At 36.2% G+C, this 13550-nt stretch overlaps 1 protein-coding gene and 1 pseudogene across 2 annotated transcripts; one reads left to right on the plus strand and one right to left on the minus strand.

Annotated features, from left to right (window-relative positions):
* Positions 1-844: 844 nt before the first annotated feature.
* On the plus strand, positions 845-12233 carry DPY30 (dpy-30 histone methyltransferase complex regulatory subunit). Of its 2 annotated transcripts, none has more exons than XM_022574136.2 (5): positions 845-933; positions 1171-1242; positions 1326-1373; positions 9740-9882; positions 11891-12233. In XM_022574136.2, exons 2-5 carry the CDS (start codon positions 1207-1209, stop codon positions 11961-11963), a joined length of 300 nt encoding a protein of 99 aa, XP_022429844.1. In that variant the 5' UTR covers positions 845-933; positions 1171-1206; the 3' UTR covers positions 11964-12233. The 2 variants fall into 2 exon arrangements, with proteins under 2 accessions (XP_022429844.1, XP_022429843.1); XM_022574135.2 differs by lacking the exon at positions 845-933 and adding an exon at positions 940-1071.
* Positions 1882-5813, minus strand: LOC149747783 (transmembrane protein 33 pseudogene; annotated as a pseudogene).
* Positions 12234-13550: the final 1317 nt, after the last annotated feature.

Raw genomic sequence — 13550 nt, forward strand, 5'->3', positions numbered from 1 at the left:
TGCACAGCGCGGCCTTAAAAAACAAACACGTTAGTGTTATGATCACAAACATTTCTGCATTTGTAGAGTTATGGCTTTATTCTAGTATATTGATATGCCATAATTAAGTCTCCAAATATTTTATATGAAGTTAAAATATTTTCATATTACAAAGTGCAACTACAAATGGTATTACTGAATCAAAGGCAGGCACTTTAATGAGTGTATCATTTATATTTACATTAAAATAAAAGGAATTTATTGGAATTACAACAACAATCCGATTTACTAGATCCTGTTTGGTATTTACAAATGTGTGTAGGAGGCAAATTGTCTTTTGTATTTTTACAAATACAATAGTATCAATAGTATCACGGTTTGGAAAGCCAGTTGCATATTGCTAATCTTGATACAAATGTAAGGTAGCAGTAACTAATATGTTCACATATTTAAGGGCTTGAATAAAAGCTTACTACGAAACCCTAAAACATTTCTTCTTCCCCACTTTGGCTTTAGAGTAAAACACTGACATTCTTTCGTAGACAGTTGAGTTTGGGTCTGTGATTTTCTAGTAAGAACTATCCAGCAAGTGGTTTCGGTTCCGCGAAGAGCTTCGGCAGATTTCAGGCAGCACGGAGGGCTGGCCAGGCCGAACCTCTGCCGGCTGGCCTAGTCACTGGGTCTGCAGCTGGGGTGGCGCCTGCTCTGGGTAGGCAGGTCGAGGAACGAGTCTTTGGCAGACCCCGAGGCCACAACTTCTCCAGGTCACTTCTTACCGCAAAGACTATCTTAGTAGAATCAGGGCCGGTCTGGATCCCTCCCAGCCCGGCCCCCGCTGGCAGTTCTGCGCAGGCGCGGCAGTCGTGCGACATCCGTCACTTACGGCGGAAGTGGTTTGTGCTGGGAGTTGGTGGCTCGGTGCAGGGCTCTTAAGAACGAACGGCTTGGGCGCGGGTAATCAGCTCCCTTTCCCCTTTTCTCTACCTCTTCTAGGTTCTTGGGAGTACGGCGGAGCTTCCGGACCTGATGCGGGCGCCCGGTCGTGGACTGTCCCACCCTGTTCCTCTACTGCTCGGGGTGCTCCGCGCCCAGGTGGGGGTGAGGGGCGGGGTCGCGGCTGGGCTGGACTCCATCCTGGTGTCTTCGTCTTGAAATCTCCCGGGTAACTCACGGTTTTTCTTGTTTTCCAAGACTGGTATCCGGGGACTGTGACTTGCAGGGTGCACCATGGAACCAGAGCAGATGCTGGAGGGACAGACGCAGGTACCAGAAGGCCCTGGATTCAGGGTGGCGGTGAAGCAAGGAAGAGTGGCTGATGTTTCTGTGACCGGTGTTTTGTTTTCTAGGTTGCAGAAAATCCCCACTCTGAGTACGGTCTCACAGACAACGTCGAGGTAACTTGCCCAGTTCCTATGCCGTATCTTTGCGTCTCTTATGAACTGGGGAAAACTTGGGTTTCATTTTTACTAGGTTGCTTTGCACAAGGAAAAACTTTATCGTCACGAACGAAATAGTATCAAATTATGGGCAACTTGTTTTATTAGCGGTACTAATACTTCGTTGTATGCAGACGTACACATCAGCTGAGTCGAGAGGTTGAATTTTGAAAATGATATAGAGAAACAAACATACATTACTGATGGAGACTCAGAATACTTTTGCCTGGTGGCTACTAATGCTCTGTTGGGATACTGCATTGGAAAAACTGCACATCACAATTAAGAAGCCCATTGTATTTGTAGCAGAATAGTGTGCTGGTGAAGTCAACATTTAGTAAATGTTGATATCTTTGCAGAGTTCAGTAGTAGGTGCCATTGGAAGCTATAACAGGTAGTGGACACTGTTTTTGCCTTACATGGTTGAGTCTGAATTCAGAGAGTACATGTGAAAAATGTACAAAAGAAGGTATACTTTTATAGAGCTTTTTCATACAGGTACTAAGAAGTTGCTGTCTAAAAGAAGAAGTTACTTTGTAAGTGAATGAATAAATGCTGGAACAGTTGAATTAACCAGAGCTAGGTGGGATTGGTTAGGAAAACAGAGAGTTCCTGGAAGAGATGTGGGTGTTTTACAAGGTGGGTGGGGAGACATCATCAATAATTAAGTTTGGATAAATGAGGGCAGAAGCATTTCCAAGCAGAGTAATAATGGTAATAGCTGCTAATATTAGTCCTTTTACTATGTGCCAGGCACACTCCTAAGTAACTTCCATGTATTTTCAGTCTTGCAAGGCTCAGAGAATTTGAGTAACTTGTCTAAGATCACTAGGAAGTAAGTGGAGAGCTGTGTGTTAAACCTAAGCAGGCTGACATTTTTGAGGTGGAATTAAATTGTATTGCTGATCTTGACCAACTAGAGTTCCCTGGCATGTGGAGTGACTACTCTCTGCCTATAAAATTTCTAGGAATGTTTGTTGGTTGGATTATCAGGGTTAAGAAAATCTGAGTCTTTTCATAATGCAGTTTTTAATTGAACTGCTATGCTGAATCAGGTGAAGATACTTTATGCCACTTATCATTTAAGAGATTTCTTTTTAGGCATCAGCAGTCTTTTCTTGATGGTGCTTGTGTATGGAGGCAGAGCCATAATACAGTAGAGCAGTGATACCAAATGCTTTGTTTTTCAAACCCTCAGACCAATTTCCATGGTAGAGTGAGAAAAAAACTAAGGAGAGTGGAGTGAGTACTGATGATACATTATTTGGTGATTGGTTTTCTTGCTTCCATAATTTTAAAATGCCTGTTCTTTTATGAGTTATGGTGATAGTAAAATAATAATTATGCTTGTTTGTTTGTAAGTTTTTACTTGGTAAAATAGAGTTAACAACCCTATGTTAGTCCCTTCATTCACTGTATTATTTTATTTTTAATTTACTTGTTTGTGATATCTCAGAGTCTGGAAACCACTACTCTACAGCTGCTGCTGCTGCTTTTTGTCTTAGAATTCCATTTTATGTCCATTATTGACTTACAGTTTTTTTAGGTTGTTGCTTTAGGACTTATCGGACGGAAGTTTAACTTCCCACAATTTACCTTCAAGTGGTATCATATCTTTTCATGTATGGTATAAGGACCTTATAACAGTATCCTTCCATTTCCTCTCTCCTTGCCTTTATACTATTGTTATCATATATTATATTTATACATATGTTATAAACCCTGCAATTGATTATTTTTATTTAAAAAGTCAATTATCCTTTTTATTTTATTTTATTAAAATTTTTTTATTGTTTACTTAACATTATAGTTACTTTATTGCTCTAGAAAATTTAGTTTTTAAAACTATCAGATTACATACATAGTGATAATGAGACTACCCCCCCCAACAATCAACTGTATATTGTGAGGCTTCTCTAACTTGGTAGATAACTATTACAAAATTACAAAAATAGCTGGTTACAGTTGAGCTATCAAGTAGGTATCACATTTCTGTAGATTGAAAAGTTGAATAAAAAGAAAACTGATGTTACTGATAAGTCGCTGAGTGTATTTGAGAAATCCAAGCTACATGCACACAGAAAAAAAACTGGTTACAAAAACCATTACGTTACTCTGTATTAACATTTTGCAATGTTTTAAACATTTCTTATCATGCAACAATAATAAAGATCAGAATGAATTTTATAAAGGAGTTGATGGAAGCTCAACAAACGTATTTAACATATTATACAACTAAAATCACATCATAACACATCCAGTTCTCCCAAATTTATCTGTGCATTACAACATTGAAATGCACACTATTTCCTCCACAACTCCTCTGGCCCCATTTCTATTCAATAACCTTATCTATATAAACCTTTCTGTTTAATCTTTTAAATCAGATTTGATGGGTAAGTATGTATAGTCTTCAGTATTTCAGAACAGATACCAAGTTTAGTCACATGCTCAGTCTTCAGTTACATTCCTTTCAGAAAGCATCTGAACTGCTGCAATTGTCTATGAAAATTCAAGCCTAAGAAACCGAGAAAACTGGCAGTCAAGAATCTGATCTAAGTAATTGTGTAAACTACAATAATACTAAAACCTATGTGTGCACATTTCTAGAAGAAGGATTTCCTATTTGAGAAATGTTACTCAATGGGTCTCTGAAAGGAAAACTGTCTGACTACTGCTCTTTTATGTAAAACGCTTAGGTGACCACAAGTATTTAACCCAATTGGCTAACAGTCTTACAGTTGGGCCTTTTAAAATATTCAAAGCCACAGAAGTAATTATGAAAATAAAATTTTGGAAGATCATAGCATAAGATACATATAGAATTCCTATTATAATGGTACATCCAAAATAAAACTGTCCTAACAAAGCAGCACAAAATCAATTTAAAAACAATTTGAAATTAAATAGTGGGAAGTGTTTTTGTTAAAATCATCAACCAAAATTACTGAATGGCAAAAGAATACTGTCTCAAAATATACTGAATTTACATGTTAATATTACCATAATGAACTCATGCCAGATATAAATTCAGGTTACTAATTAGATGAAAACGAATTTTAGAGCTATTTTTCCAAGAGAAATAAAGGTACTTCATGATAAAGACACAGCAGCGTCTAAAGAATTTTTGGTACATTTATCACAAGATTTAAATTTCCTTAACTATTAACAACACATTACAATAAAGTTTCTCAGAAAGTGTTTAAAAGGCTTGATTTAACATGCCAGGAAAATGATTATTCTTCTTTTGAGATGCATTTATGTAAATTATGTAAATTGCAGTGAGGTCAGTTTTACACCTGGAATTAACCATCCCTAGCAGAAGTACCAGCAGCTAACAGTGCTTATTTAACATCCATAACTTAGCTGGATGTTAAACTATGCAACTGTTGGTGCCAGTCTGCTTATAAAGACAATGCTCTGGAGACGAAGTCTTCTCACAAACAGTGGGCAAGCAGGTTTCCTTATTAGATGTTCAACAACAATCCTCCGTTCATTAAACAAGGTCCAATAATATGGATTTCTTCTAGAGGGGTATCGAACAGTAAGGAATCTATGGTATATAAAAGACTGGAGCAAACTTCCTTGACCCCTAAAAAGCATTAAAACTGTGGCAGGCATCAAGAATATTTCATGACAAGCAATGAATTTCAGAATATTGATTAGCGCTGAATTTATCCGAGAGGTCTCAGCAGAGGTAAACTATTTGAACCCTTTGCATCAAGGCACCTTTTTCGTGTATGTGGCAGTATGAAGCGAAGAAAATAACAAGACTGGGAAATACTCATTGTAACGGGGTAGGAATTGAGAAAGATGAGTGAACAGAACAGGTAGTGACAGCTGTCCTCTAACAAAGCCTGGGCCAGGAATGCTCTGCTTAACTGGAAGTGTAGTAAGCTTTGGTGCAGCCTCAGAGCACTAGCCAGAGCATTTGCCAGCAAAGCACGTTGGTAAAAGCTTGCTACTTCATGCAACCCAAGAAGAGGCAGAACAAAGAGCAGTAAACTATGAACAAGCGAGAAAGCAACGCATTGCCGTGGCCAGTTTATTGGCCGTGATGAATTGCACTGCGCCCGCCTCTTGGGGGCCGTTCGGGGCCGTGTCCACCATGGGGGGCTTATTACACACGCGTCTGGGAGGCTGTCCGGCACACCCGAGAGCACAGCTGGGTTTCTAGAAAGACCAGAGTGAAGGCGGAGCTGCGGAGCAAGGCCCAAGACGGCCGACCTAACGCCGCCGGCTCCAGGTTATTGCTGAACCCGGAAGTGCTCCCTTGACTTCCGTCCAATTATCTTTTTAGAAGAGATTTAAACACTACGAGAAAGGAGTGTTTCACGTGTATCCGTGTAATTGTCATTTCTGGGTTCTCCATTCTTTTGTGTAGATCCAGCTGGTATAATTTCCCATCCTCCTGAAGGGCTTTCTTTAACATTTCTTGTAGTGGAGGTTGGCTGGGAAGGAATTCTTTAAGGTTCTGAATGTCTGAAAAGGTAATTATTTTGCCTTTGCTTTTGAGGTATTTTTGCTGAGTATTTGCTCCACTGTCTTCTGGCTGACATTGTTTCTGCTGAAAAGTCTGCTATCATTCCTATCTTTGCTCCTCTGTAGTTAACGTCTTCTCTTTGTGCTTTTAAGATTTTATTACTGGTTTTAAATAACTTGATTATAATGTGCCTTGGCGTAATTTTTTTTTTAATGTTTCTTGTGCTTAGGATTCATTGAGTTTCTTGGATCTTTGGGTTTAGAGTTTTCATTAAATTTGAAAAAATTTCAGCCATTATTTCTTCAAATATTTTCAAGTATTTTGTTAGCTTAATTTACTAATTCTTTCTTCAGTCTTCTTGAACATATGGAATATATTATAATAACTGGTTTAATGGCATTGCCTATGCTATCTGTATCATTTCTGTGTCTGTTTCTGTGAATTGGTTTTTCTCTTCATTATGGGTAATTTTTTCTGCTTCTTTGCCTGTCTGGTAATTTTTATTGGAGGCTGGGCATTATGAATGTTACCTTGTTGGGTACTGGTTATTTTTGTATTTCTTCATATACTCTTGGGCTTTGTTCTAGGACTCGGTTAAGTTACTTGGAAACAATTTGATCTTTTGAGGTTTGCCTTTAAGCTTTTTTAGGTGGGACCAGACCAACCTTTAGTTTAGACTTAATTTCTTCCTTTTGTGTATTCTACCCAGTGCTTCATGTGTTATGAGGTTTTCCCATCGTGGGTCACAGGAACATGAACTACTCCTGGCCTGTGTGAGCTCCAGGGTTTGTGCCTCCTTCTTCCTCCAAGTGGTTTTTTCTTCTGGCCTTGAGTAGTTCCCTCACACATTTTGTAAAACATTGCAAAATGTTAATACAGAGTAACGTAATGGTTTTTGTAACCAGTTTTTTTTCTGTGTGCATGTAGCTTGGATTTCTCAGATACACTCAGCGACTTATCAGTAACATCAGTTTTCTTTTTATTCAACTTTTCAATCTACAGAAATGTGATACCTACTTGATAGCTCAACTGTAACCAGCTATTTTTGTAATTTTGTAATAGTTATCTACCAAGTTAGAGAAGCCTCATAATATACAGTTGATTGTTGGGGGGGGGTAGTCTCATTATCACTATGTATGTAATCTGATAGTTTTAAAAACTAAATTTTCTAGAGCAATAAAGTAACTATAATGTTAAGTAAACAATAAAAAATTTTTAATAAAATAAAAAAGATAATTGACTTTTTAAAGAAAAATAAAAATCAATTGCAGGGTTTGTAACATATGTAGAAATATAAGATAACAATAGTATAAAGGCCAGGGGAGAGGAAATGGAAGGATACTGTTATAAGGTCCTTATACCATACATGAAAAGAGGGGACTGCTCAAGGCCAGAAGAAAAAACCACTTGGAAGAAGAGTGCTCTCACACTCATGCTCTGATAAATACTCACTTGAAAACTGGAAGGCAATCTCTTAGTCTCTTTCTATGCAACTCTCTCCTCTCTGTGAAAGTTTCCTTTTCAGTACTCTTCTCTGCAAGTTCTAGTTCTCTTGGTCTCCCTGAATTTTCAACTCTGTCTTCTCAACTTAGGGAGACTTCAGGGCTCTGCTTGGGGTCCTTCTCCCTGGGTTTTGTTGTATAAGTTCTCTAGGCAGGATGCAGTAAGCTGGGGCAATCATAGGATTCACCTAATTTTTTCCCATTTTTGTGATCACTGTTCTACACTCTTAAAAGCTTAATCTTTGTGTGTGTGTGTGTGTGTGTGTGTGTGTGTGTGTGTGTGTGTGTGTTTGTGGTTGGATATACATTTGACCCTAGAACAACCCAGGTTTGAACTGCATGGGTCCACTTAAAAGTGGATTTTTTTTCAGTAGTAAGTACTGTAGTACTACACGATTTCCAGTTGCTTGAATCCACGGATATGGAACTGTAGATACAGAACCACAGATATGGAGGAACAGCCTGTATAAAGGGCCAACTGTAAGTTATAAGCGGATTTTTGGCTGGGCAGAGGGTCATGTTGTTCAGGCATCAACTGTATATTTTTTAGATTAATTCAGGATTTTGACTTTACTGAAAGTAAGCATAGCAATTGGCACATAGTGGATAGTCAGTAAATGTTTAAATGAAATAAATGAGAGGATTTGGTCTAGGAGCTTATTATAGGATCTATCAGAGTTGCTTAGGCATTGCTGTTTCTTTTTCTTTCTTCTTTTTAAAAATTAATTTATTTGGCTGTGTTGGGTCTTCATTTCTGTGAGAGGACTTTCTCTAGTTGTGGCGAGCGGGGCCACTCTTCATCGCGGTGCGCGGGCCTCTCACTATCGTGGCCTCTCTTGTTGCGGAGCACAAGCTCCAGACGTGCAGGCTCAGTAGTTGTGGCTCACGGGCCTATTTGCTCCGTGGCATGTGGGATCTTCCCAGACCAGGGCTCGAACCTGTGTCCCCTGCATTGGCAGGCAGATTCTCAACCACTGCGCCACCAGGGAAGGCCCATTGCTGTTTCTTAATGAAGGTATTGGGATGTCATGTAATTGACTAGTTTTTATCATATATGGGTATTTGTTGAAATTTACTGGTGAACTATAAGTTTCTTAATTCATGGGCAAATGAAATAACTGTTTCATACATTAAATAAGTATAGGTAATTATTTTTATTAAGTCCAAAAATTAGATTGAAAAATCACAAGCAAAACTAGACAAGTTACCTGACATAGTTCTGGCAGGTGTTTTTGGAAAGCAAGGTATGTATGTTGTAGTTATATGCTTAAAGTTTTTTCTCAGTTTTTACAAAATAAAATTTTCTTAAAAAAAAATTAAGTGTAGAATTTTTTTGTTTGTTTGTAATCGTTGACTATCCAGTTCTAGTATGATTGGAACAAATATCATTTAAATGAAAGTGCTCTTAATAGTGTTTTGTCTTTGAGATAGCCACTTATTTCTAAATTTCTGAAATGATAGATTTTCAGAAGAAGGCAAAGTTTTCCAGTAAAGTAGTTTTTGATGCTCTGGATGTCAGGTGAATTTATATGAAAGGCCCAGATTTTGGGGGGTTCTTAGACGGAGGAAGTGTAAGTCATCATTTCCGAAACATCATTTAAATATCACATTAATGATCTTTCCCATATTAGTCATTTCTTCTATTTTTTGGCTAATTTTACTTTATATTTTTTCTTAAATTTTTAAAAAAATCATAGATGCATTTGTTTAGAAAAGAAACAAATGGAAAAGCATTCTCATTGCCGTAGAGGGTAACCGTAAAAATGAAAACAGTGAATACAAAACAGTGGTAATAAATTTTAGCTAGATTCTGTTGCCAGTTGAAGTCTCTAAGCTGAAGCCTGCTCTCTGTTAAGAAGGGAGTTTAGCAAGTGTTACAGAAGTGTTAAAGACATGTTAGTGCCAAACTGAGACATTGTCCTTGATATTATCTGTGATAAAAGAATTGAAACGGGACTAGTTTTCTCACTGTGATTCAGTGTTACTTAGTGTCATGTCCAGATTTTTTGAAGCACATTGTAAGAAGGTGTATTCTCATGAAGAAAAGAAAAGGGACTTGTATTTATTCCTAAAAAGGCAGAAAGAAAGAGAGAAAGTAAGTGTAGGATCTGGAGATATGACATTAAAAGAATGAGATATTATGGTGCCTTCAGAAAATGCTTGAATGAAATTTAGAAATGGGTCTGATTTTATTTTGGCAGAAAGATTTGCAGTTCAATCAGCTTTCTAGTCATTGATTTACCTTTTCTGTTAGTTTTATATTTCCATTAATTTTCGTTTAGCACTCAAAATAATCTAGTTATTTTTAAATATTCATGCATGTTTTTTGAATTCACTAGAGGATAGTAGAAAATGAGAAAATTAATGCAGAAAAGTCATCAAAACAGAAAGTGGATCTCCAGTCTTTGCCAACTCGTGCCTATCTGGATCAGACAGTTGTGCCTATCTTATTACAAGGACTTGCTGTGCTTGCAAAGGAAAGGTAAGATAATAGTGTCTGCAAATGGAGTTACCAGAAAAAGCAAAATAAAAACTTCCCTAGTTGAAATATCATGAGTTATGTATAGTTATTTTTTACTATATAAGGAATTTATAGATACTGAAGTTTTTTTAAAAACAAGTCAGCCATAATCTCAATTAAGACACTTATTTTTCTACTAGTCTTAGATCATATGCATATTTGTAATCATGGTATACATGTAATTTTATATCTCCTTTTTACTTAAAATTATAAGATAAAACTTCTCCCATATCTTTACAGAGCCTTCATGATTATAAATGAAATTATAATATCACAGTTAACTTAGCCATTTTCTTGTTGTTGACCATTTAGGACCAATTTCTTTTGTTATTATTGATCACCAGGTAGTTTATCTGTTTTTATACCCTTTTACTTTTGTTTAATTACTTTATGATAAATACCCAAGAATTGGTTTGCTATTTCAAATGACATGACTATTTTTATAGTGTTTGACACATAATATCATATTTCTGTCCAAAAGTTTATCCTTAAAATTCTTTAGGTGTCATCATAGCCTCAAGTGCATGCGTGTTATAAACTTTTTTTTGCCAAGTTTTTTTAATTTACATTTCTTTATTAGCACAATTACAGTTTTTCTCTTTTCTGTACATGTTTTCTGTACAAAAATTCTTTTTGTATAAGTAAATCCAATAAGAAAATTTTGTTGTAAGTTACATTAGTCAACATTTATTGGGTGTAAATTATGTTTTTCTCAAAGACTAATAATGAACACTGTAGTAAACTGACATAACTTGATAAGGAACTTGATGGAACATATCTGAGTTATTTAGAATAGGTGTATTACTTAGTTTTATTTTTTAATTAATTTATTTTTATTACTTAGTGTTAAGTTAAAAAATTAAATGAATAAACAATAAGTATTTGTTTTGGATTGTTATATTTATAAAATAGGATTTATTTTTGACTGCAAGATATGTCTTGGCTCTACTACTGACAATTAAAATATGGGCATCTTTTATGCATTTTTGTTCTTTTTCTAGAGAAGGCCAATATATCAGAAATTCTAAATATTACTTTAAATGCTAAAAGAAAAGAATTTGAAGAAGTTTTACAGTAACATTCTATTAGTAAATACAGTTTTTAAGTAAGCATTCTAGCAAAATAATTAATCAAATTAACTGTAAATATTATGTAACAAGTATTGTCTCTGTCTAGTTAGTTCAAAAGGCTGTTTAAAGTGCTAGGAGAATGTTTTGAGATCATTGTAAATCAATTCTAAATATGCCTTTTTTTTTTTTTTTAAAATATGCCTTTTTATAGTAGGGTTTAAAGTAGATGTTTCCCCCAACTTTTCATCTTTGGACCTGTTTTATCAGCAACAGCAACATATGTAAAAGTGATAAATATGAAATAACACCTCTTTATTTTATTAAAAATTTTTTTCCAGTTTTGAGAAAAAATTTACATACGTCACTTTATAAGTTTAAGGTATACAGCGTGATGGTTTGATTTACATATGTTGTGAAATGATTACCACACAGGTTTAGTTAACATCCATGATCTCATATATACAATATATACATATACAATAAAAAGGAAAAAAAGAAAAAAATTTTCTTCTTGTGATGAGAACTCTTAGGATCTACTCTTTTAACAACTTTCCTGTATATCATACAGCAGTGTCAGCTATAGTCGTCATGTCGTACTTTATACCCCTAGTACTTAGAACTGGAATTTTGTACCACCTTCCTCCAACAACCCCTCTCTCTCACCTCCTAATTTTAAAATATGTTTAAGGGACTTCCCTGGCGGTCCAGTGGTTAAGACTCCGTGCTTCCACTGCAGGGGGCACAGGTTTGATCCCTGGTGAGGGAACTAAGATGCCACATGCTGCACGGTGTGGCCAAAAAAACAGAAAAAAAAAGATGTTTTCATTATGGGACAATACATTTAAATTAACACGTCTCGAATATAAATTTCTAAATTTTGGATTTCTTTTCCCTTACAGACCACCAAATCCCATTGAATTTCTAGCATCCTATCTTTTAAAAAACAAGGCACAGTTTGAAGATCGAAACTGACTTATTGGGAAGAACAGAAAAATTTGGTTTCCACTGTAGATTTACATGATTAAGAGGCAACTTTAATTGCCATGATTCCCCCCCCCCCATTTTGGAAGTATAAGAATCATCAGGACAGCAGAACTTATTTTGGAGTTGCAGAAGAAGACATATCTCCCTTATTGATTTAATCACATACTTATTTAATGAGTGTATTCTGTGCAGTTTTTTCTCAGATTGTCTTTAACTTTGTTTTTAAAATGACCTTCAAAATAAACTGTTAAAACATCATTATCTTACAGTAGTGTTTGTTCTATATGACAAATATTTTATGTGGTTCAGTTGTTTTCATGTATTACTTATTCCTTGTGTCTTAGAATGCTGCAGAGTTTTACAACAGTGTGAAAATACACCAGAGTCAAGTAGAATATAAAAAAATCTCAGCCAGTTTTTCTAGCGTTGTTCCTGGACCTCTTGGAGGGTAGGATTTGGGCATCTTCAGTTTTTAACAAACATCACCAGTGATTCTAATGCACAATAAATTGGTTTTTTTCACAATAAATTTTGGAGTGCTGTTAAGCATTGCGGAGGGTGTACAATATCCTTCAATGCTATCAACCTTTATGGTATTAATATAATAATAGCTATCATTTATTGCAGTTCTACTGTGTGTCAGGCACAGAACTATTTTATTTGTTATCTCTAATGTAGCAATTCTGCAAAGTAGATGTTGTTATTCCCATTTTGCAGATGAGGAAACAGATTTGGAGAGGTTAAGCGACTTGCTCAAGACCACACTGCTGGTAAGTTCTTGAACGGGCATTCAAACCCAGTTCTACCAATGTGCTTCTGATAGCTAAGTGAGAAGTACTTGTGCTAGTTAACATATTGCTTCTTTTCGCAATAAAACACACCAGCTAGTCCTTTTTTTTGGGTCTGCTCACTTTGTCCTGTATGAAGAAATTGAGATAATGCACTAGCTCAGAAAAGAGAAAATTGAAGAGAGCCAGGAAGGATAAACATTCGGTGGAGCAGTGGTTTCTCAGCTGGGAGTGATTTTGTCCCCCCTTGCCCCAAGGGACATTTGGCGATGTCCAGAAGCATTTTGGTTGTCACGACTGGAGCAAGGTGGGATTCTACTGGCATCTAGTGGGTAATGGCCAGTGATGCTGCTAAATATCTTAACGATGCGCAGGACAGCCTGGGTGCCCCACCCATCTCTAAGAATCATCCAGCTCAAAATGTTAGTAGAGCTAAGGTTGAGAAACCCTGCTTTGGAAGCATATATTAAAGACATGTCTCCCAAGCTAAACATGTGAAGGCAAAGTTAGAAATTTAATGCTGATGAGGTGTGTCTTATAGTTCTCTTTAATATAGGAAAAACATTTCAGTAGGAGTGACACTTTTGGGGAGGTGATATGATGGTTTTGATATACATCTGCAGATCTATAGGTTTGAATAGGAAAAACCTGGAAATATTGAGCTCTCAATATTTATGCTTATGTAGTAGTTTTCGTAACTTAATTTCATTAAATTTATTTTGGTGATTTGACTAACTCATAAGTTAATCTGTCTATGTCTTTTAATGATATTTTAATATTCGAGTAA

This window comes from Delphinapterus leucas, chromosome 13 (genome assembly GCF_059928025.1).
Source record: "Delphinapterus leucas isolate spDelLeu-1000000601 "Yukka" chromosome 13, BTC_Dleu_Yukka2, whole genome shotgun sequence".
NCBI lineage: Eukaryota > Metazoa > Chordata > Mammalia > Artiodactyla > Monodontidae > Delphinapterus > Delphinapterus leucas.